General features: G+C 47.1%; 1 protein-coding gene across 1 annotated transcript in view; it reads left to right on the top strand.

Annotated features, from left to right (window-relative positions):
• LOC147712037 (VPS10 domain-containing receptor SorCS1-like) overlaps nt 1-26,645 on the top strand; it is a 2,945,658-nt gene that overhangs the window by 2,855,371 nt on the left and 63,642 nt on the right. The window contains exon 28 of the mRNA XM_086922756.1: nt 2,172-2,224. Coding sequence (XP_086778882.1) covers nt 2,172-2,224 — 53 coding nt within the window. The remainder of the gene's footprint in view (nt 1-2,171; nt 2,225-26,645) is intronic.

Genomic DNA, 26,645 nt, shown 5'->3' with positions numbered 1-26,645 from the left:
ACTCCACTTGTCCCTTTCCAGCTCGACTATGGCCTCAAACGGATTAGTGATGTAGTGGGCCTGAGGTTTGTTTTGTTTTCTCGAAGGTTGTGGGTTACTCCTGAACTCTCTTGTTTTCCAATGGCTGTTGAGGATGTAATGGGGCATATAGAATACCCAGGTTTCTGTCAATGAAGGCCTGTTGGGTCAGACTGGGTATTTAAATTTTTGGTTATCCCCTGGAGATGCTGGGTTGGTCTCTCAATCTGAGCTAAAAGGTGCTTACTGGTATTATACCGATAGTTATGTTTTAAGTTCAGTAAGGGCAGCATCACTTACTGATTCTTTTTTAGCTTTTAAAATTGATTACTCTTTAGAAACCTATTTGGATGAGATCGAACCCCTATTGGCAAAGACCCTACAAGTAAAATTCCACCTAGGGATTCTTCCTTATTGTGCTTTGACAGGCAAATGGAGCCACAATTCAAGTGACAGTGAATACATTTGCCTATTCTGCCACGAGGCTGAAGAAATAATTGAACATGTCATATTATTTTGCACAGGTTATCAAGTAATGAGAAACAAGTGGATTCACCCGATCTGCCGTAACCTATGTACAATGAGTTTTAGAACTGCATCTAGGATCCTTAAAAGCAATACTAATCAATGCATTGTCTTTTCTGTTTCACAGCTTTTGATATGCATGTGAAGGCATAGACAGACGTTTTTTTTACCTAGTGGATGCCTTCGATTCTGAGTCTTCATGTGTTGAATTATAAGATTTTTATGATTTAAAATGTTTTGCTGTATGTATTATATATCTGAATGTGTACAATATAGACTAGGGCTTTTTATGGAATGGAGTGTTATGCAAACTGTTTTATCCCTTTATAGTATTATGTTTTTCCTTTTATGGCTGTATGCCGACATAAAGATTTTTGATTGATTGAATGTGATAGCAACACTGCCATCGTTTGTATGATCCAGATTAAGAATGTATTTATTATGTTCCTATAGAACTTCGTTTTGAATTGTGGAGCAAAGTAATCTGTTACACAATTCTAAAGGGGACCAGATGAAACACGGAAAGTCCCCTACACTTTGGGCATTGCCTGCGAATTGGCTAGTTATTACTATGTCATTCTTTTAAAGTATCATTTAGAGAATCATACCAGTCCTACATCATTTGAGTTGCTGTATGACAAGGAGACAACACATATTTAAAACAATAAGACAGGCAGGGGTAGTCTGGTCGGTTAGGCAAGTCTCAATCAAGAGCAGAATTTAAAAAATCCAAAGTTCAAAAAGTTAAAAAAAAATCTGTTGGAAATTAAGTTGCCAGAAAATACCCGGTAGGTAATTTCATACCTTCAGTGATGAAACTTATATCACTGCACACTGCTTAAGTTATTGTGATGCTTGCCTCAACGTCCTTCATGTTTTATTTACCCCCTCGTACTGTGTCAGTACCCTGTCCTTATTGTTCCTGCTGCAGATTGTCGCATGTCCTCTGAAAATGTCCGCCATTCTGTACGGTGACGTCTGTGTGAGTGCTTGTGAAAGCATTGCCACATAAAAGTGCGTTCAAGTCTAATTCCAGTGGAATTCAACCAGTTAACCTCCCTTTCCTATGGAATTAACTGCCACTTGCCAGCCCCGATTGATATCTGTCTTTGAGTTAGTTTATACATACACTCTCATTCATACCCGTGCAGCTACACTTGTGAGTTTTCTATGTCAAAGGGATTTGAAGCATTTTATGAAATCCAAGTGGATAACATCAGTCACTTTCTCTGATTGGATCCGCTGTTTAAGCTGTCAAGAAGAATCGATCATATGGAGTTTGGAGAAGGACACATGTTGCTGTGCTGTGTTTGTTTAGCCAGATCCTTTAAAGTAGTGTCAGTAAACCACACATTGTGTACATTTTTTACTTTCGAAAATAACAAAGTAAAATAAGATTAATGCACCTGCGAGATGGGAAGACGTTGAAACAAAAGCAGTGACTGTCTGTGGTTGTTCGTTGCTAGTCACAGGAAAGGAAAAGACAAGTGAACTACAAAATGTTTTTGGTTATAATGAAGGCTACATGTGCAGTTATGAGCTTGGCCTTTTGTATATACATGTAAATATATATACAGATATTCAAACACTGTTATAGCTTCTGTTGTTCTCTGATTCTCTCTTTCAAGTAAAAGCATCAGGGCCGTGGAGCAGGAGACCGCACCCACCTCAAGCAGTGTCGGTAAGAGCAAAGCTTTGTTACTTTCTTTTAGTCAAGCACTGAGATGAATGTTCAGTGAAGCTGAGATATCGCTTAAGCCTTTTTTATCTTTATGAGGACGATTCTTTGAATACTGTGCAAATTCAAATTTAACATGATAAGGGTGAGTCTGAATCTTTCACAGAAAGCCACAGATATGGAAAAACTGGGAATTTCGGATTGAAACCCAGAGCTGTTTTACATATGCTAGTCTGTGTGTGTTCGTGCAGGTATGGAATTTCACCTTCAGCACTATGGTGCTGGTGTTAGATTTCACCACCATATTTAAGTACCTAATACACAGTCACTGTAAACCACCATATTTAAGTACCTAATACTAAGTCACTGTACGTGCAGGTAAGCGCTGTGGGGTGGGGGTGGAAGTTGGCATACGATTGGATAGTGAAAGTAAAACAAATAAAACCACTTACTGTGCGCTCGCCGCACCGCCACTGCGGCAGGCCGGAGGTAAGTGGTTTTATTTATTTTACTTTCACTATCCCGTCCTATGTTGACTTCCACCACCCCACCCAGCCATCCGCACCACGCTTACCGGCACAGACCGCCACTGTTAATAAAATGTAAAAGTTATTTTATTTGCAAAACTTCAAGCTGCCAGAAAGGATTATCAAGGCCTTTGGATGGTTACTGCCCAAGTGCCACGATATGGCAGACAATTAAATCTCATATATGGCACCATTTGCTGTATATTAAATTCTAAACAAATTAATGTCTTAGGGCTATAACCTTTACTCGCAATAGCAGGGCCCAGATTGGAGGTACACTCGACACTTGGGCCTCATTTATGAGGAAGTCACTTGTTTCCTTTTGGCAGCATAGCTCCAACGCAGGCACCCTTGCACCATGGTGCAAAACTGCCTGTGTTGCATGCAGGATTGTTTATGTGCAGGAAGGGGGACCTTCCTGCCAAAAAAACAATACTGGGAGGCATATTCCTCTTTCTATTTGTGCTGCAGAGTGCATCTGTATATAAATGGGGGATCCCAGTAAGTATAACATCAGAAGTGTTAACAGTCAGGACAAATTGAAAAACAGATACTTAAGAAAAATAGATCAAAACAAAATTTAACGTGCAGTGTTATTTAATCGCACTGACACTGATCACAGGCTATTCAAACGGAAAAGAAACCAGAGTGCAAATCACACGTAATGCAAGCACATATTAATCATGTGCCGAATAAGATTAGAAGTACATCAAATCTGTACTGGTCTGCGATATAACATATAAAAGCTCAGTAATTCAAGTACTGTAGGTAAGACTGGCATTGGGCAGTTGTTGACGTTTCGACCCCCACATGATTAATATGTGCTTGCATTACGTGTGATTTACACTCTTTTCCATCCCACTACTTCACCAGAATCACAGCCTTTCCCACTCCTATCCCTTCCCCTGGGCACTACAATATTGCCAGTTATGTATTTAATGTTCAATGGTTTCTTTTCCATTTTAATAACCTGTGATCAGTGTCAGTGTGATTAAATAACACTGACCCTGACCCTGCTCACAGGCCAGGACGCTCCCCCTCTGTCGCACAGCTCCTCCTTGCTGCGCCAGCGCTCCCGCTGCTGCTCCATGGCACGGGTTTGATCCCACGGGGCCTAACTGCCGCCCGCCTTTCTGTTTCTCCCTGCTGCCCAGTGTTGCCCCGTTTTGCATAACTTACTGTTTTGTTTGTGTAATTTACTGTTTTGTGCCCTGTTTTTCTCTTTTTTCCCTTTGCCTTTTTTTCCCCCTCTCCCACTGCCTCTCCCCCCTTTTTTTCTGTAACCCTGCTTGTTTTCGCCACAGCTCCCTGCGGCCCGCCCCCCTCGTCGCCCATTCACCACCCCGCTCCCGCCTCCCAGCTGCTCCTCCCTCTCTCCCCGCCTTCACATGGAGGCCTCTGCGCGGCCGCACCGCTGGCACGCCAAAGGCGTGCCTAAGGCAAGCCTGTCTGCGCCCGTCCGCACCTGGACCCCGCCCAGCGCCAGAACCCCTGGACCCCGCGAATGCCACAACACCAGAATCCACTACGACGCCAGCACCCTTCCCACACTCAACGCCGGCCGAAACCACACCTGCTTCCAGGCTGCCCTGAAACGGACCCACGGGCACTTCTCCTGCCATACCTGCAGCTTCACCTCCTACAGAACCACCAAACCTCCAAGAACTAGATCCAATCACCTCTGCTGCAAACTCCTCAACGCCCGCTCCGCAAACAAACATGACGTAGAGCTCTGGGATCTGATTGGCACCTCCGCCCCAGATGTGGCCTTCCTGACCGAGACCTGGTTGAACGAATCCTCGGCGCCCGACAACGCCCTGGCCTTCCCGATCGGCTACAAGATCACCCGCAGAGATCACGCCAACGGAATCGGAGGAGGAATAGCCATCGTCCAGAAGTCCACCCTCAAGGTCGCAACCCACGCAGACGACACCCTCAACCCGCCAAACACCTGCACTTCCGGATCCACACGGACCCCAACACCACCCTCAGAGGAACACTCATCGACAGACCCCGGACCCCAGGCTCAGTTGAGCAACTCCATCGCCGACCTCGCCAGCACCCACACACTCGCCTCCACGGACTACATCATCCTCGGGGACCTGAACTTCCACCTCGAGAACAACAACGATGCCAACTCCACCACCCTGATCGACAACCTTGCTAACCTCCGCCTCAGACAAGTAGTCACTGCACCCACCCACTCCGCCGGCCATACGCTGAACCCTGTCTCCTCCACAGGCTCCAACGACACCTTCAACCACACCACCGAACTCCACTGGACTGACCACCGCTGCATCCACTTTACCTTCAAGAAACCAACCATGCACCACCGCACCCAACAGCTACTTCTCCGCAGCTGGAACAAAGTCACCGACGACCAGCTGATCACCACCTTTGCCCAGGACCCACCCACCGACCCCACCAACCCAGACGCCACAGCCCCCAACCTCTGACAGTGGATCAACGACTGCGCAATACCCTCGCCCGCTCAAGAAACCCTTCAACAGCCACACCAGCAAGAGAGCCACCTGGTTCACAGACGAGCTCCAGACATTGAAACCGCATGCCGGAAACTGGAGAAGATATGGCTCCACGAATGCACACCAGACAACCATGCAGTCAACAAGGACGCCACCCGCAGACATCACCACCTCATCTGATTAGCCAAGAGATCCACTTGGACAACAAAGCACACGACAGCAAAGAGCTCTTCAACATCGTAAAGGAACTCTCCAACCCCAGCGCCCACGACATCCCGCCCTCACAAGAACTGTGCGACTCACTAGCCATCTTCTTCCACCGCAAGATCACTGACATCCACGACAGCTTCAACACAACAACCGCCTCGACTACGCCAGACTCCACCCCCCCCTGTGAACACCACCAGCGCCAACCTTCTGACCTCCTGGTTCAACGTCAACGACAACGAGACACATAAGGTCATGAACTCCATCCACTCAGGATCTCCGTCAGACCCATGCCCACACCACGTATTCAACAAAGCAGACGCAACCATCGCACCCCAACTAAGGAAGGTCATCAACATCTACTTCGAAACAGCGACTTTCCCGGAACGCTGGAAGCATGCCGAAATCAACGCCCTCCTCAAGAAGCCCAAAGTGGACCTCAAGAACTTCCGGCCCATCTCCCTGCTCCTGTTACCCGCAAAGGTCATCAAGAGAATCATCAAAATGCAATTGGCCCGCCACCTGGAAGACAGCAACATCTTGGACCCGTCCCAGTCCGGATTCAGACAAAACCACAAAACCGAGATAGCCCTCATCACCGCCACAGACGACATCAGGCGCCAACTAGACAATGGCGAAACATCAGCCCTCATTCTCCTGGACCTGTCAGCTGCCTTCAACACGGTTTGCCATTGAACTCTAAAGACACGCCTTCTAGAAGCCGGAATTCAAGAGAAGGCCCTTGACTGGTCCATGTCCTTCCCCCAGGCAGAGCCCAGAGAGTCCGCCTCCCACCCTACCAATCCGAAGCTACCAACATCATCTGCAGCGTCCCCCAGGGCTCATTCCAATGCTGTTCAACGTCTACATGACCCCCCTCGCACAAGTGGCCCGCCATCATGACCTCAACATCATCTCCTTCGCCGACGACACCCAGCTCATCTTCTCCCTCACCAAGGACCCACACTCTGCCAAAACAACCTCCATGAGGCAATGAAGGCCATCGCCGACTGGATGAGGAGCAGTTGTCTGAAGCTGAACTCGGACAAGACAGAGGTCCTCATCCTCGGACCCACCCCCTCAGCCTGGGACGACTCCTGATGGCCGACCACTATGGGAAAAGCACCAACACCCACTGACCATGCACGCAACCTAAGATTCATCCTTGACTCCTCCCTCTCCATGTCTAAACAGGTCAACGCTGTCTCCTCCCCCTCCTGCTACAACACCCTCCGCATGCTCCGCAAGATCTACAAGTGGATCCCGACTGAAACAAGAAGAACGGTGACATAGGCCCTCGTCAGCAGCAGACTGGACTACGGCATCGCACTCTACGCAGGTATCTCAGCCAAATACCTTTGACGACTACAACACATCCAAAACGCCTCCGCCCGACTGATCGTCAACGTCCCTGGCCGCAGCCACATCACCCCCCACCTGAGAGACCTACACTGGCTCCGCGTCGACAAGAGGATCACCTTCAAGCTCCTCACTGATGCACACAAAGCACTCCACAACACTGGACCAGCCTACCTGAACAGCAGACTCAGCTTCCACACCCCCATCTGCACACAAAGCACTCCACAATTCTGGCCCAGAATACCTCAACAACCGAATATCATTCTATGTACCCAACAGGAAACTCCGCTCCGCCGACCTCTCACTGGCTGCCGTCCCTCGCATCCACAGACCCACTTCCGGGGGCAGGTCCTTCTCCAACCACGCTGCCAAGACATGGAACTGCCTCCCCCTCCTCCTACGTCAGACAGAAGACCCACAGACCTTCAGGAGACTACTCAGGACCTGGCTCTTCGACCACTAGCTGCAGCCATCCCCCCCCCCCCCCCCCCCCAGAGACTTGAGACCATCGCGGGTGTGTAGCGCGCTTTACAAATTCTCTGATTGATTGATTGATTGACCCGCCAGCTCCGCCTGCCTCGCCCTCACCGCTGTCCCCCGCATCCAACGTACGACCTCCGGCGGCAGATCCTTCTCCTACCTCACCGCCTAGACCTGGAACACCCTTAAGTATCTGTTTTTCAATTTGTCCTGATTGTTAACACTTTTGATGTTATACTTACTGGGACCACCCATTTATATACTGTTCAGTACCCAGGTCCCAGTGATTCTGGGTTTACCCTTTTGTGCAATCTGCAGAGTGCATCTAAACAACCTTTTTGGGATTTATGTACTTTGAACAAATTAATAAAACACCATCACCGGTATCAACTATACTAAGTTTAATGTGTTTTACCTGCCAGGGGACAGTCCCCCAGCAGGTCCATTCCCTCTACTCTACCTCATGGGGAAAACAGATTTCACAAATAAGACAGTGTTTAACCTGAAATTAATATGTGACCAGTATCTCTAGCCCTTAAGTGTAGTGAAGCAATGTGGTGGTACAGATTTCGCCCAAAGGGTATGATGCAGATCTACACAGTGAATTCTGACTCATATGTACTAGACAGGTCCTGTGCAATGTATAAAAAACCAAACAGCGCTCCTGCGCAATGTACAGAAAATCAAACAGCGCTCCTGCTCAATGTACCAATGTTCAAATAGCGCTCCTGCGCAATGTACAGAAAACCAAACAGCGCTCCTGCGCTATATACAAGAACCCAATGAAAAACAGTGCTCCTGCGCAGTGGCTAAAATTAAGGGAAGACAAACCAAGAGTTCTAGTAATCTAGTTCTTCAGGGAAAGGCAGCAACACAAGGGTGCTAGCACTAAGGCAAGGTCAATAAGCGCTCCTGCACTTCAAGGTAAAATCATGGGCACACAAACAAGCGCTCCTGTGTGGCAAGGATTAATGCAAAATGAAACACTCCAGAATGGCAAAGCAGAAGCGTGCTCCAGCGTTTCAATGCAAGATAGATTAGCGCAGCAGAGCTGAAAGGCAAGGTCACCAGCACTTCAACAAGCGCTCCTGCACGGGGGCTTTGATGAGCAAACAAGCGCTCCAGCGCTGCAAGGGTTTACCAGAAAGACGTTTCAGGAACACGGCAGGCATTTGGCATGGGAATTGGCAAAATGCGAAGCGCTGAACCGTGGGAAACCACTATTGTTATGTGGATTCCCCGGAAGCGCTGGTGACGTAGTGGCGGTTACAGCAAGGAAGGCTGGACCGCTAGCCACCGGAAGTGAGGAGGCTCACTTCCCGCATGAGCCCAGATCAGCCGCACACAAGCACCCAGGTAACAGGGGTAAGGGGGGCACAGACGAACCATGACACACACCCACTCACAAGAATGTACACAGTCACACAGCCACTGACATTATATATGTTAGAAATAGTATAACAAACAACATGCTGTCCTGCTAGGTGGCCCTATTCATGTTACACTAAATGTTATATATTTAATATAATATATATTTTAAACAATGGTTACAGGATCGTCATACTTGGGGCCAGATTGTACTCATACAAAGCCATGGAAATTCATCAGTTATAGTTTCTTGAGCTAACTGTAACTTACTCCCCCTCAATGTACTGATTCTGACCTCACATATTTCATCACGCATGACATGGTGAGTAACATCACTGATGGTGTTAAGGGTCCTCCCCTGTTGAGGAGGATGGAAGTCCACAGGAGCAAAGATGAATGTCCCCCACACTTCCAAACAGCAGCGACCCAAGTGAGAAGAGATAACTCACTCAAAGTCAGTTGCTCCCAAAAAGTGTGGGGGGAATTTCCCAGGAAGTATACCAACTCTCCTCCAGCAGGGACGTTGTAGCTGCAGTCTCGATGGCAGGAGATGGCTGTAACCAAACATACAATAGGACTAAACTCTCTAGTAATTTGCAGGACTAGTACACAAGTGTTCAATATAGAATTCACTTACCTCACCAGGTGAGCGTCAGAGCATAAGCGAGTAGTCAAAAGTCACGAACCAGGAGGTAGTGAAGGGAACCTGGATGACTACTCAGCAAGGGATACCTCCAAGCAAGAAGGTAAACAATTCCAGTCCTGCTTATAAACTAAAGACTGAGCAATACTGGGCCACCAGAGCAGCAGATGACAGACTCGTACCACTTAAGGAGCTAAAGACAAAGTGGCACGGCAACAACTCCCACTTCCGACTCATAAACTAATGACAGAGCGGAGTGGGTAAACACAGAACACACAACAAGCACAAATACACACACCACGTCCGACTCTTGGAACTTATGACGGAGCGGAGCGGGTGTACACTCAACAAGACAACACACGGAGTACGCACAATGCGTCCAAATCGTAAACTAAAGACAGAGTGGAGCGCGTGGACATGTACAAACACAGAAACGCTAATGCCCAGAGAAAGCCTCCGTCCACTCATAAACTGAAGACCGAGTGGAACGGAGTGGAAAGAATGGCCCGAAGACGAACCAATCACCATTAACGGGGCACAGGGACAGAACAAGTCGCTAAGGCGGAAAGTCGAGCAAGGCACCGGGAAGAACTGAGAAACGGGAAGGGAGACTAAGTATCAGGAACAGATTAGGCAGCGAAATTCGGGGTAAAGGGTAGGGAAGAAATACCGGGAATCCAACAGGGAAACAAAGAAAATACCACGGGCTCAGGAATCAGGGAACAAACTTGAACAGGAAGGCAGACAGGAACCAAGAATGCTACGGGAACCGCACAAATCAGGTCGCTGAGTAAAGGGGGCGTGGTCACTAACCAAGCAGTAAGCCAAGCAATGATTTGCGGGTGAGACTCCCTTTTCACTTAGTTAGGGAGCGTCTCGAAAGTTTGCCAACACAACCCAGCACACTGTTTAGGGAATGTCACAAAAGGACTCAACGTAGTTCTCATGGACTTAAATAGGAAATGCTGGAGGAAGAACTCCGATTTAGCCCTGTGGAATCTACGTTGAACACTCGTTTATGAGGTCAAATCCGACCACCCCTAACAGGTGGCATCACAGATGAGATCGCCGATGACATCACTGATGACATCACCCAGTGACTGTAAGTGCTTTGTAAAAATTTCTGAGACTTCAAGATATATACTAAGCTATGCCATAAGTTAAATTACTATTCTTTCTTTACTATTAATAAGTGATAATGTTTCTAACATATATCATCCAAGGGGCTGTGTGACTGGCTGTATCAGTGTGTGGGTGTGTTAGTGCTGTGTGAGTGGGTGTGTGAGTTACAGCATGGGTGAATAAGTGGGGGTTTAACTAGCTATATGGGTAGAAAAGTGGGTGTGTGCGTAGCTGTATGAGGGAGTGAGTGGCTATGTAAGTGGCTGTATAAGTGGATGAGAGGGTGTGTGACTTGCTGAATGAGTGACTGAGTGGCTGTGTGGGCGACTGAGTGGCTATTTGTGTGGGTATTTAGTTAACTGAGGGTGTGTGCATGGCTGTGTTGGAGAGTGAGTGTCTGTGTGAGTGGCTTTATGGGTGAATGAGTGGACACCCAAGTGCTTGTAGGGATGAGGGAATCGGTATGTAAGTAGTTATGAGAGCATGAGTGGATGTGTGAGTAGTTGTATCAGTGTGTCAATGGGTCTGTTGATATGCTGTATGGGTGAGTGGCTGTCTGGGTGATTTTATGATTGATTAAGTGGGTGTGTGAATAGCTGTATGGGCGATTGTATTCCTGTGTAAGTTGTCATATGGGTGAGTAGGTGGTTGTATGAGTAGCTGAGTGATTGAGTGGTTATGTGAATGGCTATATGGATGAGTGAGTGGGTGTGTGACACGGTGTATGGATATTTCAAGAGGTATGTGAATAGTTCTGTGCGTGTGGTTGTATAAGAGGTTATATGGGGCTGTGAGCAGGTGTGTGAGCGGGTCTGTGGATGGTGTCATCAGCAATGTCATTTGAGATGTCATCAGTGATGTCACTGACCATTTCTTGAGTAAAGTGCGGTCATAAGCAGTACATAGTGGGGGCATAAGTTATAGGTTTTATTTTCTATGAATTTGTACAAGTGAAATCTGAGAATAATTAGAATATCACTGTAATCTTTGTTTTTTTCCATTGCATTTCTAAAGTTTTTTGTTATTGTTTTTTATAACTGTAACCTGTAACCTTTTATAGTGGGTGTGTGAGCACTTGTGTGGGTCTGTGAGTTGCTGTGTGTGATGCTATGATTCTGTGAGCGCTTGTGTGAGTAGCTGTGTGGGTCTGTGAGTAGGTGTGCTAGTCGTGATATGGATTCTGGGCATTTACATGCTTAGGGAAATTAAATGGGAGAACCATGAACTCTGTTCTCACCAGGAGACAACAAGAAAGTATTCACTTATCACAGTGACACAAGTTCATATTGTGGTTCAATAGATAAATAATGCATTCACTTCTATTAAGGATTTCAGATCATTTTTCAACATGAAATACAACACAAAACATATTTGCTTTCCATTCACAAGCCTAAGAAATTAGGATTGTCTGTACCATAGTCAAGTGGAGCTTCAGCTGGGGCACCTGGTATGTGCATGTTTGTAAGTGCATCATGTGGAGGAATAATTTATCTGAAATGAACACCAGAGCCAGAATGGAACCAAATTTTAGCCTATAGGAGTCCACACTTTTGCCGAAATGTCTGCCCAACTGCAATACTTTTGAGCGGCAAATTAGTAGGTGTTATCTCATTGGGTAAATTTTTACTGCATATTGTACAGTACAGCTGCATAAAAGACCACCCATTTAGGTATTTCTCTGTGTCTCTACTTACCATTTGTTTTAATGGGTAACTCACTATATTATTTTTTCTACATTATTTATTATTCGTGAATTCACTTGAAATATTGTGCTACATATTTCCTGGTGTTGCGGATATTCCCAAAGCTAGCGTGTTTTTGAAAACATGTAAAACAAATATATGCACATACTGTAAATAATGTTTGAGAACAGAAGTTTACTAATGTAGTTTTTAAACTTCTTTTTCTGTAATAATTTTTAATGTAAAGCACTTTAATTTGTATTTCAAATCTGCGCAACAATGATGGTATTTGCGATTATGTTGGCGTTCGCGATGATCATGTGATTTGACTGGAGAAGAAAGCTTTAGATAATCTCTTAAGGAAGTCCCCACCCATGTCTCTCTTCATTTACTGCTGAACGCTGTTTCAGATATTGTTTTTATAATTTCTTTAATATAAAATGGCAATAGGACAAAGTGAGTACAGGAGCTGCCTCAGCATACTGAAGAGTAGGAGTCACAGCAACATCATGAAGACTCCTCCAATGAGGCACCAGCCTCAAAAAGGGAAAGTATTGCCTGGGATTTTTGTACTGTCCCGTTGGGCAAAAAAAAAGAGTTGCAAAATTTGTGAAGGGCACCTTATCTGAGAAAGACAACAGGCATGTTGACCCATTTACTAACATACCACCATAACCACCATAACCTTCTGAAGAGGGCACAAAAGGAGAGAAGTTCCGGAAAAAAAGGAAAAAAAAGGTTTTTGTCAGAACCACCTTTCATCGTTAAAACTAAACTGTATGCCTTTGTGTGTATATGTAAAGAGGAGTGGTTGTATAAGTGAATGACTGAGTGTGTTTGTGGCTATATGTGTGAGTGATTGGGTGTCTTAGAGGCTCCATGCGTAAGTGACTCCCCCTCTGTTAGAGTCTGTATGGGTGAGTGAAAGGCTTTGTAAGTACCTGGATAATTGAGTGAATGTTTGTGTTCGTGGCTGTATAGGTGAGTAACTATGTGTGTTAGTGCCTTTATTATTAACCCCTTCGCTGCGGCGGGAATTCCGCCGCGGGTCTAAGGAGGCAGGGGGGTCGAGCCGCGCTCGCATGCTCGTGACGGAGCCGCTCTGTCACGAGCCGCGGTTGAGCTGTGCTCATGACGGAGCGGTTCCGTCACGAACGCCCCCGCTCAATGGAACGCTCAGGGCAGGCGCGAAATTCGCGCCGCGCAGGCGCGCCGAGCGGGCCATGACGGAACCGCTCGGTCATGAGCACAGCTCAACCGAGGCTCATGACGGAGCGGCTCCATCATGAGCACAGAACGGGTTAAATGACTGGGTGGGTGAGTGAGTGTCTGCATAAGTGAGTGACTGGGGGGGAGTGCCCGTATTAGTCTGAGAGTTACTGTATGAGGGAGTGAGTGTGAGTGGGTTTATGAGTGAATGAGTGGGTGTATGAGCTGCTGTATGAGTGAGACAGTGGATGTGTAAGTGGCAGTATGAGTGAGTCTTGGAGAGCTTTGTATGAGTGAGTGAGAGGGTGTGTGAGAGGATGTATGAGTGAGTGAATCAATGTATGAGTGCCTCTGTGGGTCAGTGAGTGACTGCATGGGTGAGAGAGTGGGTGTGTAAGTGGCTGTTTAGGTGAGTCTGTGGCCACCTGAATGCTTGCATGAGTGAGTGATTAGGTGTACATAGTGTCTATATAAGTGAGTGACTGGGTATGTTTGTGGCTCTAGGGGTTAGTGACTCTTTGAGCGAGTGACTGCATGTGTGAGAGGCTGCATGAGTGAGTGACTGTCTGCATCCATTGCTGTTAGAGTCAGCAAGTGGGGGTCGACCTACTTCCAGAGTGAAATAGGGATTAGTAGATGTATGAGTGACTGATCGCATGGGTGAGTGTGTGTATAAATTAGTGACTGGTGGGTGAGCGCGTGTATAAATTAGTGACTGGGTGTGTAAATAGCGGCATGTCTGACTGAACAGGGTGTACACCACTGTATATCAGTGACTGACAGTGTGAACAGTGGTGTGGGTGATTAACTAACTGTGTGAGTAGTTATATTTGTGAGGAAATGTGTGGTCAGTGGCTATAACAGTATCAGAGTGTGACTGGGTGACTCAGTGGCTGTATTATTGTTTGTATCAGTGTAATAGCGTAATGAAAAAGGTGTTCCTGGGTGTATCAGTGTATACATAAGAGTGTCTCTGGGTGTCTCAGTGAATGCCTGGGTATGTTACAGTATCTATCTGTGTGTGGATATATTAATGTATGAATGCGTGTGTGCCTCGGTGTGTCAATCTATGTATGAGTGTGTGTCTGAGTGTGTTAGTGTCTGTAATAGTGTGTGGCTAGTTGTGCAGTGTAGACAACACCATGTGACTGTGTGTGTCACAATCTGTATCTGTATATAAATTGGTGTGTGAGTATGTATACAGATGAGTAAGCGGGTGCTTGAGTGTGTGTATAAATGACTACTTGACTGTTTGAGTGTATGTACAGGTGAGTGAGTGACTTAGTCAGTACCTGTATGTCATATTGAACAAGTATGGCAGTAGCTGTATAAGTAACTGACAGGCTGTGTTAGTAGCTGTTTAGGTAAGTAAGTGTATGTATCACTGTTTACAGGAGTGAGTGGATGTCTTACTAGTTGCTGTGTGTATGAGTAGTGACATGGGAAAGTGACTGAGTTTGTTAGTGATTCTATGCATGTCTGACTGGTTGTATAAGGTACTGTGTAGGCAACTTGGTGCATGTTTTGGTACCTGTATTAGGAAGTAAATACGCATGTGAATATCTGTATGGGTGTTACATTTGGGAGTCTCTGGTTGGCACAGGTAGGTACTTGTGACAAGCAGGGACCCTCTCCTCTAGTCAGGGAAAGGGGATCACACACCTAAAATATTCCCTGCTCACCCTCTAGGTTGCGTGGCACGAGCAGTCAAGGCTTATTTCAGAGGCGTTGTAAGTTAAGCAGTTGTGACCACATACAGTTACCCAGTGACAACACTACAAATGGACACCACACAGGTTTTATATAAAAAATAAGTAGACTTTATATAGAGTTACCACAAGACCATAAACAACAAAAATATACACTATGACTACTTTAAGATGGTAGATTTAAGCTTAGTTCAGTTCAGTTCTTAGATGCAACACTGCGACAATGTACCTTAAGTTGCGTTGCGGTTCCACGACAAGCAATGTCGCAGCGATGGGAAATGTGGCAAAGTCAGGTGCAAAGAAATAAAGACGTGAAGATCTTCCAGATGCGGCATGATTCTCGAGGATGCGAAAAACTCTCGGTTCGATGTGTGGACTGCAGCGGCGACACCCTTACGATGCGACGGCAACAGCTCCAGCAGAGACGCTCTTCTCCACGATGCGTGAAGCTTCCGCTCAATGCGACAACTACAGCGGCGACATCCAAGATGCGCTGGCAGAAGCTCCGATGGCGGCGCGCTTCTCGGGGATGCGAAGTGCTCTTTGTCGATGCAGTGCAATGCGACAGTTCCAGCGGCGACACCCTCCTGCTTCGGAGTTGCGACAGCAGCAGCAGCGACGCGCTTCCTCTTCGTTGCAGCACGCTTCTCTCCGATGCGGTGCAGTGCGACAGTTCCAGCGGCGACACCCTCCTTTCTCCGGAGTTGCAACGGCAGGCACAGAGAAGGGGACACGCTTCTTCTCGTTGAGTCGCGCTTCCAGCTCCTTGCAACACGCAGTTCCTCAGAAGGCCCAAAACAGCAGCAGGCACTTCCACAAGAACTCTGGGGAGCTGGGGGGTGAAGTCTATTGTCCCTGAGACTTCAGCAGGAGGCAAGCTCTTTTTCAAACCTTTGGAGATCCTTCACAAGTTGAAAGCAAAGTACACAAAGTTCCTTTCTCCTACCTTTGGCAGTAAGGCAACCACTGCAGGCCAATCCCCCAAGCAGCACTTCAGCTTGGGAATAGTCTCTCCTCAGTTTCTTCAATAAAAGTTTCTTCTTGTAGTCCAAAGTGATTTAATTTCATGGGATCAGGGTCCCAATATTTATACCCAGAAATCCTTTGTTCTCTGAGGGAGAAGGGCCGTTGCCCAGTCCAAATCAGTTCTGAAGCACTCTGTTTACCAGACTTCTCGTTTCCTTTTTACAGTGCCGGGCAGGCACATCAGACGCCCCACAGGAGGTGGAGCCAGCATTGTGGAAGGCAAGTACAGTGCTGGAGCACTCTGATGACAGGACTCCTTCTCTTCTTTCAGTGTGCAGGGCAGAGACATCAGCAGCTCCCCAGGGGGTGGAGCCAGCATTGTGGAAGGCAAGCACAGCCCTATTCAGAGTTCAGGTGCACTCCTCCCTCCTATCTGGATGCAGATCTCTCTATTCACCACTGGGTGACTCAGCCTGTCTACTGGAATTCCCCAGCCCTGTCACTCACAGAAACCAGACTTAGGAATACACAAACTAGCAGAGGCAGGTTTGAATGGTTAGACAAGCAAATACCTACTTTTTAAAAGTGGTATTTGCAAAACACAGATAATTAAAATAAACTTTACTAAAAGTAAGCATGGGCGAATTTTGCGGATCTCGCGTTCGCGAATTTTGCGGATTTGCGGATTCGCAATCCGCAAAATCCGCGAATTCCCGCGAATTTCCGGATTTTTTTTTTTTTTTGTGTTCGCCCGTGTTTCTGCCAGTTCGCGAGGGTTTTTACAATTTCGCAATTTGCGAACTTACCTGTCGGGTCGCAAGTTTTGCGAACTTGTTGTTTCTACATGTCCAGCCTGTTTGGGACACTCTTCTTCATCACTGCCACTCTCTGTCACCACTGCCACTCTCTGACTACTCATGCCACCCTCTGGCCCACCCATGCCACCCTCTGTTTCATCACCACACCCTCTGGTTGTCCAGTGTACATTATTTTCGGCAAAGCAAAGCACACCTTCCCTGCCTCAAGTGACCTGAATTAATTTGGGGCTGATTAATGTGTCACAGAATATTTTTTTAGCTGGCACCTGCTTCCTTAGTGCGCCCTGATTAGTGATCTTTTGCACTTGCTAAGTGCTTTCATTGTTGCAAAATTAGTTACAACACCTGCCCTGCCCCAACTGACAATAATGAATTAGGGGCTAATTAATGTGTCACTGAAAGAATTTAAAGTTCCAGCCTGGCACCTGCTTGTCTGCTCCTTTAGCTGTAAATCAGGACCTTTGTGGCATACAGTTAAGGTCAGAGCAGGGTCACACAATAGTTGCAAGCAGGCAACCGAATTCTGGAGGGCCCCCTCAGGAAGCAATACAAAGAATCGTTACAAATCATGAGGTTGACCTTTTGCACCTGCTCATTGCTTTTGCTTTTGCTGAAATCGTTTTGCGGTTTTTTTCGCGCTATTCGCGGGGCGCGGCGTCGTGCGAAACCGACCGCGGAAGCCGCCAATTCGTGCGAATGAGCATTTTATTTTTTTGCGGCTTGTTGTTTCGCGAGTTTTTTTGCAGTATTCGCGAGCCGCTTGCAGCGCAACACGCGAATTTACCCCAAGGTCGAGTACGGGCGCGGCCATTTTGTTTGCGTGACGTATTTCCGTTTCCGCCCGCTATGTATAATCTCGCGCAGTAAGCGCATTGCGAGTAGAGGTTCGCACGAGATCGCGCGGGAAATCTAGAGGTTCGCACGAGATCGCGAGGAAAATCTCGCGCGAACTGACTTTCGCGCTCGGAAACGGGCGCCGGCCATCTTGTTTTTCATTCATTTCCTGTGTCTGGGCATGGTGTTTAATCCTCTTGATATCTTTCCCATCCTTTGCTTGTTTTCAGTTTTTTTTTTACGATTTTGCTTCTTATCTATCCCTCTCTTTTCCTAGCTGTATATTTTTGTCTTTTCTGCTATTTTTCTTTACTTTTAAACTACTTTTGTAAACTCTTTTCTTTTCTTCTTCCCTATCCTATTCTTTCTTAATTTTCTACTTCTTCCTACCTTACCTGCCCAGACCATGGTCAAGCCAGGCGCCGTGAAGCTGCCCAGGCACTTGAGGGCCGCAGCGGCGGCGGGGAGTAGTGCTGGACCCAGTGGCAGGACAGCAGGCGTGAGATCGAGGGGGGAGCAGGTGACGCGCCGGGAGATATTCAGCCCGGAGGAAGTGGGCGCGCTGGTCTACTTCGTCCAGCGCCGCCTGCCCAGGACCATCGCGGGAGGCGGCAGGATCGCGGCCGGCGGCTATAACATGCGGGAGCGCCGGAAGCGGTGGGAGAAGGTGTGCTGGGCCATATCCCACCTCTACGGGGTCCAGCGCACCTACAGCCAGGTCACCCATCGCTGGACGGACCTCCTGGACCGCGAGCGCGACCTGCTGGACCAGCTCGGCTTGGAGATCCCCGGGCTTGGTGAGTAGTAGTAGCCATTGGCATTTAATCACTCACTACTATGATGTTTTCTCCTGCTCTGTGTTGTTGTATTGCAAATATTTGTTTTTTACATGGAGCAAGCCAATAATGCCGCTGATGACGATTACATTGTAGTTAAATTATATTTCAAAATCTTCTGTGCATTTCAGGTGCACTGCTCTCCTTCTCAGTGGGGTTGCTACTATGCTTATTTGTTTTCTATTTCGTGGTCTCATTGGCCTGAGTAACTATTATGTATGAGTGTACTTAACAGAACTGCGTAATGCTAGACACTAGGGGGCAGATTACATTTACAAGCCCCTTGCGCCACGTTTACGTTGCCTTGCGTGACGCAACAGCGGCGTAAACGTGCCGCATCCCTGCAAGTCATTTACAGCATGACGCATCTAGGGAGATGCGTCACGTTATAAAGCCATGGGCCTGCACCACAATGGGTGCGTTCCTAGTACGCAGGGTGGGCGGTCCAGCGGCTGTGCGCCTCGCAAAATTGCCTGCGTGAAATCTACAAGATTTAACGCAGGCACTTCTGCGACGCTGCTACGTCAATTCAATTCCTTATGTCTGCTCGAAGCAGGCGAAAGGACTGACACAGCATGTAAAGTATTGGGTGGCCCTGAGCATTACTGGAGTTGCATTGCGTTGGCGACGTGACTCCAGCGATGCGCCGCTCTTACGTGACGAGATGCGTCACGCAAGTGCCTACCCTTGCGCCAGGGCGCGCCGCATTGTAAATGAGGCACATCTGCCGTGTCGCAAGGGTAGTTTTGCGTGACGCATTTGATCTGGCGCATCTCTGGAGATGCGCCAGAACGCGTAAGTAAGTATGCCCCTAAGGGGCAGAATTGCAATTACCGTCGCATCCCTGCAAAGTAGCAGGGATGCGCCATTAATTGTGCGGCCCGCTACCACCACCAAACATGGTGCGCCGTATTTGCAATGCGGCTCCCCATGGGCCCAAAACGTCACCGAAGCTTTACTGCTGGAGTTGCGTCGCAACGATGGCGCAGCTCCATCAATGCTCTGGGGTACCCTATCTCCCCAATGCTGGGTCAAGCCGTACGTCTGCTTCAAGCAGGTGCAGGGTTTGTGTGACGCATCATTGTCCTAAAGGTGACTGATTGATATTTTGTAGATTTCCCTCAGCCACTATTAGGATGTGTTCCAGCGCAGGAATGCCCTCCCTTGCGCCGGAACGCCCCCTGATGGCGCAGGGCTTTATAACGGGATGCATCTCCCAAATGCGTCACGTTGTTATAATATTATACGCCGCACCATGGCGCCCTTTTTTGTTTAGCTGCTGCGTCACAAAAGTCACGCAAGAACGGCGCAAAAGAGCCGCAAGGGCTTAAATCTGCCCCTTCCTTTGTAACCCTGACAATAAGAAAAATAGTGGCGGTGGATTGATAGTTTGACTATTTAAATGACTGGTAATGTAGCAGGCAACTGTTAGTGTTGTCACTGATCTGACTGAAATCACAATGGAGTTTGTCTGTCACTTTGCGTCTTGCCTGCGGACTGCTGCCTGCCAGTCCTAGGTGAACGTTTCAGTACTTTGTTTAGTGAGTTACGTGACTTTCGAAGTCACAGGTCCGCAAATAAATAAAAAGTAACCATAATCAATATAATTTCGCGGAAATATTTTGTTATTGTTCTTTTGAAATGTTTGATTTGGTTGACATTGACAAGCAACAATCATCCATGTTTTCTGTTCTTTCTTTCATGTTGTACGTCAGCTCCCCCCAGGGGCGAGAGGAGGACACAGGAGCAGCAGGCGGCGGATGCTGTTCATCAACAGGGCCAGGATCGGGCAGGCGAGGGCTCCTCTGCTGGCCCCAGTAAGTTTTCATTTTAGACTAGTACCTATTTTTCCTAGCGTTCCTCATTTGAATTTTTTCAAAATTGTCTTTGCTCTTCTTGTAGACTGTATCTAAATTCTTATCCTGCCTCTACTATGACTCCCTGTGGTATTACTAGATTATTCTTATTAGTCTGTCTGTGTAGCTAACTAAGATTGCACGGTTGGCGAAACTCCCATGATTCTAGTCAGCAATAGCTCTATCAACTTAGTGCAGTCCTCTGGGATTGTCCATAATGTCTTTTGAAGTGTTCTATCTGGACTCATGCTTGCAAAAATTGCAAAACCTTTCGTTCAGTCACTCTAGTCTGGAGGACCAAAAAACACAGATTGTATTTAAATTTAAAAGCTTTATTAAAAGTAAACACATTTATTAAAATGAAGTCATAATAAAACTAAACGTTTAACTGATAATGGAAAAGTGGTTAGTGCTGACGATTAATTGAAGACATTTCTTGTGGTCGAGCCGAGCTCTCACCTGGTTTCAACTTGATCTTGTTGTTAGAAGTCCATCTTCTGTCTGTGTGGAGAAAAATGGTGCGTGTTAAAAAATCAGCCTTCATCAGTTGTGCCAAAAAGTGCAGCAAGACAACCTTCCCTGGAAAAAGGGACATTTTTTTTAACTTTAACGTAGACAGTCACAAATTACATTGTTTTCACATGTCTTCATTCCTAGACCAAATACTAGTGACTAGTGAGTGCTTTATTCTAAGATTCTTAAATGTACTTTGTAGGTGGAACATCTGGTGGCGGGGCCAGTGTGGTGGTGGTGCTCGACACGGAGGCGGAGGGCAATTCATCATCAGGGGAGGAGGCGGCGGCGGCGGCTGTGAGAGTTGAGACGGTGGTGGCGGCCAGAGGTAAGCTCTTATATATTCCTTACTTATTGAGATTGAAGACTAGCTGGGAAGGCAAGAATATGAGATGCATGGCTGGGTGAATGATGAAGCAATGATGGGTGGAAGGACAACAGCCTGGGTGGGTGACACAGAAACTGTATGTGTCCATATACCTGGATCATGCTACTATCTGACTCTTAGATAGCATATGTGTATCTAGAGCAGGGGTACTCATAGTACGGCCCGCGGGCCGGTGGTGGCCCGGCAAGCCTTCCTTGGCGGTGCGCAGACCTTGCAGACAATCACTGCTCCCCCGGCCCCCACAGAGCAGAGGCTTTTTTGTATTTCACCTGTTAGCGCCCCTGCATCTCCACTCTGACAATCACTGCTCCCCCGGCCCCCACAGAGCAGAGTGGAGATGCAAGGCCACAAAGAGGTGAAATAGAACAAAGCCTCTGCTCTGTGGGGCCGGGCAAGCAGTGATTGTCAGGGTGGAGAAGCAGGGGCGCTAAAACAAACAAAGCCTCAATAATATGTTAATGGTCTTTTAAAGACCTGTTAAGTACTTTGGTGTTGTTGTCTGTGTGTGCGCGTTGAGGAAGCGGTCTCAACCCGGGCTGAAGGCTGACACAGATAGACACACACACAGTGAGATGACAGAGGGAGAGGGAGGGCAGGAGGGAGAGAGAGATGGAGGGAGGGCAGGAGGGACAGCAGGAGGGAGAGAGATGTATGTAAATGCTGGGTCTGGTGGCTCAGTGGATGAGGGCATCTGCTGCAGGGACCTGTGTGCAACCTCATGGTCACAAGTTATCGTTTTGCTTTAGCCCCGCCCCCTCTGACTCCGCCCCCACCAGTGCGGCCCTCGGCCACAAACTACACTGTAAATGTAGCCCCTGAGAGAAAGTTTGTGAGTACCCATGATCTAGAGAGAGTAGATGGTCAGTGGATGAACTAAGTGTAACTTTGAAGAGCATGTAACACTGCACCCGCACGTCCGTTCCAGTGTAGGAAAGGCAAGGAAAAGAACTTTTAATTTTGTCCAAATACTACCATAAGTAGTAGCAGTAGTTTGTATTGCAAGCACTGCATAGATCCGGTTATTATGGTGGCCACTCCCTACCTCTCTTAATAAGTTTAGTAGTACTCAGTCATTCATGTGTGGATGTATCACTGCCTGTCACTCAATAAAAAGCAAAGCACCTAAAGTCATCCCATATATAAGCAAAAACATCCCATGTGAAGTGATAGATAATCAGATTATTTATCTTCTTCAATTTTCCATTTCTAGTACTCATTTCCACTGTAGGGTGAAAGTTAAATTAATTAAGCAGTAGCCCTTGAGTTGTAACAGAGTATTCTCAGTGCCACCCGTAATAGAAAAGTAAGAGATTCACCACCTGCATGTACTGGACGGGTACAGTAACGCAACGGCAACGCAAGTCTAGGTCACTCCTCATGGCGTGCGTCTCTTTTTCTCGGGTGCAAGTTTACCGCGCTGGCATTATGCCGGCTTGCAGAAAATAACGTACCAATTTTCCAAAACAAGAGACAAGAAGAAGAATAAGACTGGTGTACTTTCATAGTCGACTCCAATGGAAGTCCACAGTGCTCATAGAATTTGTTCCTTAAACTCCCACTAATGTTAGAGCAAGGATGAAGAAGTGTGAGGTTAGATAGATACTGGCCTCAATAGTTATGTAATGCGCTTGCAAGTTGCTAGTTGTACTGCAGCACACATTTCTGCTGAATGATTGAGTTAATCTTAAAGAGCATTGGTTACAGACTATGTCTTTCTTTCTTCATATAGGTTCTCCTTCCAAACGAACAAGGAGGAAGGAGCTGGCTAGAGCGGCCCGGCAACGGAGAATCGAGGCCACTGTTGCGGAATATCGGCGGCTGGTGGCCCTGGAGGACGAGGAAAGTGTGCGGTCGACAACAACGACAACGTCGTCCTCCGTGGCCTCACCGGCTGCCACCGTGACCCAGCACAGTGGTCCACCGAGACTGAGCCGGGCTGCCAAAGGCAAACGCCACCGCCGAGCAGCAAGGCCAACAGCTGCTTCTCACAGGCCTTGCACCTGCAAGGCAGTGAAGGCACGCCTGCGCCGCACTACCCTGATGGTGTCCCGCCTTCAGCAGGAGCTCGCCTTGCTCCGCGAGGAGCATGATGCCCTGGCCCAAAAAGTTAACAGCATCCACCCATAGTGTCCCTTGCCCCTTTTTTAGAGACTTTTGGGGGGTGGGAATTGGGAGTTGGGTTTTTGGGGACTTTTGAAGGACAATCGTTGGGGTTAGGGAGGGTCTTGCGGGAGATTATTTTGTTAGGGATATAAATATACTTTTTCAAACTTTATCTGAGCATACCTGTTTTTTACTGCTTGCCTGGTGGGTGGGGGTTTAACGTTGACTGTTTTCCTGAAAGTTTAGTTCCATTTTCTTCCTTTAAGTGTAAATGCCCAAATGTTTTCAACACTAAGTGCCTCTCACAGACTAAGTGAAGTGAATCCAAGAGTCCTAGGACTTTAGTAGTACTACCTTCAGGCTCTCGTCTCTCGTACTAATACTCCATTATACCCCCAAACCACCAAACGCTTATGTTACCTGTAATTTGTGTTTGAAAGTAGGGCTAGGCCCAGGGCTGGCTCCACGGGAAACACCGAATAACGTTGGCAATCTTGGTCGGATAAAATTTCCTCATAGCGGTGGTAGTAGTGGTGTGACACAGTGGCAGTTGCATGCCTATGAAAAAAAAGAAAATGAAATCTGGTTTGTCCTCCTGAGCAATTCAACGGTACAACTGAGAATATAGCAGGTGACAGAAGTACAGTAGAGCAGTGCCACATTGTAGCCTAACAAATGGTAAAGTATAACTACTAATTCGGTTGAAGTTCTTTCACATTAGCAATGGTTCTTTGTCAAGCAGAGTAAGAATATATCATCGACAACTGTGGAAAGAAAGAATGCGACAGTACAGGGCCTGTGTGGAATTATTGATAACTATATTCAACATAAGGTCTCTGTAGCCAGATACCCGAGAGCCTTGCTGGTCACTATAAATCCATTCACAACAACACTCAATGGGGTTGGTCTGGAAGGTGTCACGTTTACTCCCCGTGATCCAGTCGATGCAAATATGGTTCCACCTCCAAATGTCACCAACACCCAGAAGTGTAAACACAGGGTGTTCGAGGCATTAGGCGAGGGAGAAAAATAACAAACTAAAATAAAAAATGTGGGATGGGTAAAGGTAGGGTCAGCAGGGAAAGGATACCTGTAAGAGAAGACAAGACAGGCATCAGTGAAGTGATGTCCTAACATACAAGGGTACTCTCATATAGTCTCACTAAATAGTCTGCAAGTCTCCCGCCTACTCATGGGAAATGTAGTTTCATAGTACGGTAGGCGCTTAGGGGCTGCGTAACCTGACAGAAGGTATAGTAGATAGAAAAGGAGAAATTGCTTTTTTTCTAGGTGTCCCCTCACTCACCAGGGTTGCCCCTTGGTGACATGCTTCATCATTGGGGCCATCCCAGTCCTCTACGGCCTGGGGCGTGCTGCGACTTGCGAATTACGTAGGAGCACTTACAAATGACTATGTGTGGTGCAGATAGTGGAGTGGACTAAGTGATGTGTTAAGGGATCAATGTAGAAGCCGAGAGAGAGCAAAGAAATGCAGTCACAGTCAGAGAAAAAGGCAAGGGATACTGTATCTATGTGGTTGTAGTGGTCCTGTTGGAAGTGGTAAGTAAGTTGCCCGCAGAAAAAAAATCCTCCTATTAGCGGCACTCCTCCATTGCAGCCGACGCTTCGTCCACCGATGTTGGTCACCAGAAGACACCCTGTCCACTGCCTGCCTGATGCTGAATTGTGGCTCGCTACTGTGAAGCCTGACTCCATCCTTTTTTCCCCATTGCAGAGACTGAAACCCGGCCTGTAATTATTCAACGAAAAACAGGAAGTGATATAATATTACAACACCACTGATAAATAAATATAAGGTATGTAGGCTGTGGAGTGCAAAAAGTCACAATTTGTTTTTCCTAGTAGACAGACAGTACAATGTTTTTGAAAGTGCGTACTCTGAGTCACCTTTTGAAGGATAAGTAAGTATGGGCAAATTAATGTAGCGGATCTTGCCCCTCAAGCTAGGTGTACTGTAAACTGTGTTTTAGAACAAAAATAGATCTTCCTAGCAGTGCTCCCACCCAAAAAACGAGGCCTAGCAGAAAACTGGAGACAAAACTTACTTTGAAAGTAAAAGTAGGCCGAAGTACCCTAATTACCCATTACCCCCCGTGGATTGTATTCAAACCACTTGCAAGCAACCAAGCAAAAGTAGCCATAGCCAGCATCGCTCCAAGACTCGAAATCCCCCCCACTCAAACACATGCAATAGAAATACTGCTAACCCTAACGAACCCTAAGTTAAGAATAGTGGCAAAGGCTTTCTTTAACTGTGCCAAATCCCCCCTTTCCCACCATGGATTTTCTTCAAATGACTTGCAACCAAAATTACACATTCTCACGAGTGCTCTAAGACCCCAGAACTCAGTTTGAAAAATCTAGAACACCCCGATACACATGCAATCCTGCTGCTAGGGCTAACCCTAACGAACCCTAAGTTACAAAAAGTGCCAAAACTAAAGGCTTTTCCGCGCGGATTTTGTCCCAACCACTTCTACCCGGTATTAGACCTTCCCAGGAATGCCCCAAGACCCGGCAACCCACCCGCCAAGAAGCATAACACCCCCAAACAGGCCAAAAGCAAAATCTCATACTTGCAATATTTCTGGGCCTTCTGTCCAAACGCGCTGCGTAGCTAGGCCATAAGTCGGGGTTGGCACGACGGATTTCCTGAAAAGCAAATGCAATCAAGATTAGAGTGTCCCAGCAGTGCTCCCAGACCACGAAACTCACCCACAAACACCAGGAAGCCCCCCAAACAGGCCCCCGAAAACGCTACATAGAGCAAAATGTCAGAAATAGCCCAAAAAAAAAATCGGCCTGGATTTTGTCCCAACCACTTCTACCCGGTATTAGACCTTCCCAGGAATGCCCCAAGACCCGGCAACCCACCCGCCAAGAAGCATAACACCCCCAAACAGGCCAAAAGCAAAATCTCATACTTGCAATATTTCTGGGCCTTCGGTCCAAACGCGCTGCGTAGCTAGGCCATAAGTCGGGGTTGGCACGACGGATTTCCTGAAAAGCAAATGCAATCAAGATTAGAGTGTCCCAGCAGTGCTCCCAGACCACGAAACTCACCCGCAAACAGACGGAACCCCCCCTAAGAGCACCTCAAAGGCAAGCAAGTCATCAAAAACACAAAAAAAATTCCGCCTGGGATTTGGTCCAAAACACTTTTATCCGGTATTAGAGCTTCCCAGCAATGGCCCCAGAGCCGTCAACCCAGGAGAAAACGAGTAGAAGACCCCCAAACAGCCAAAGAGCAAAAGTACAAAAATGGGGACTTAGTCACTTTTTCACAAATTTCCCAAATCA

The sequence above is a fragment of the Lissotriton vulgaris genome, chromosome 5 (assembly GCF_964263255.1).
Source record: "Lissotriton vulgaris chromosome 5, aLisVul1.2, whole genome shotgun sequence".
Lineage (NCBI taxonomy): Eukaryota > Metazoa > Chordata > Amphibia > Caudata > Salamandridae > Lissotriton > Lissotriton vulgaris.
Note: the sequence above shows the minus strand (reverse complement) of the source record. Positions and strands in the feature narration are given on the sequence as shown.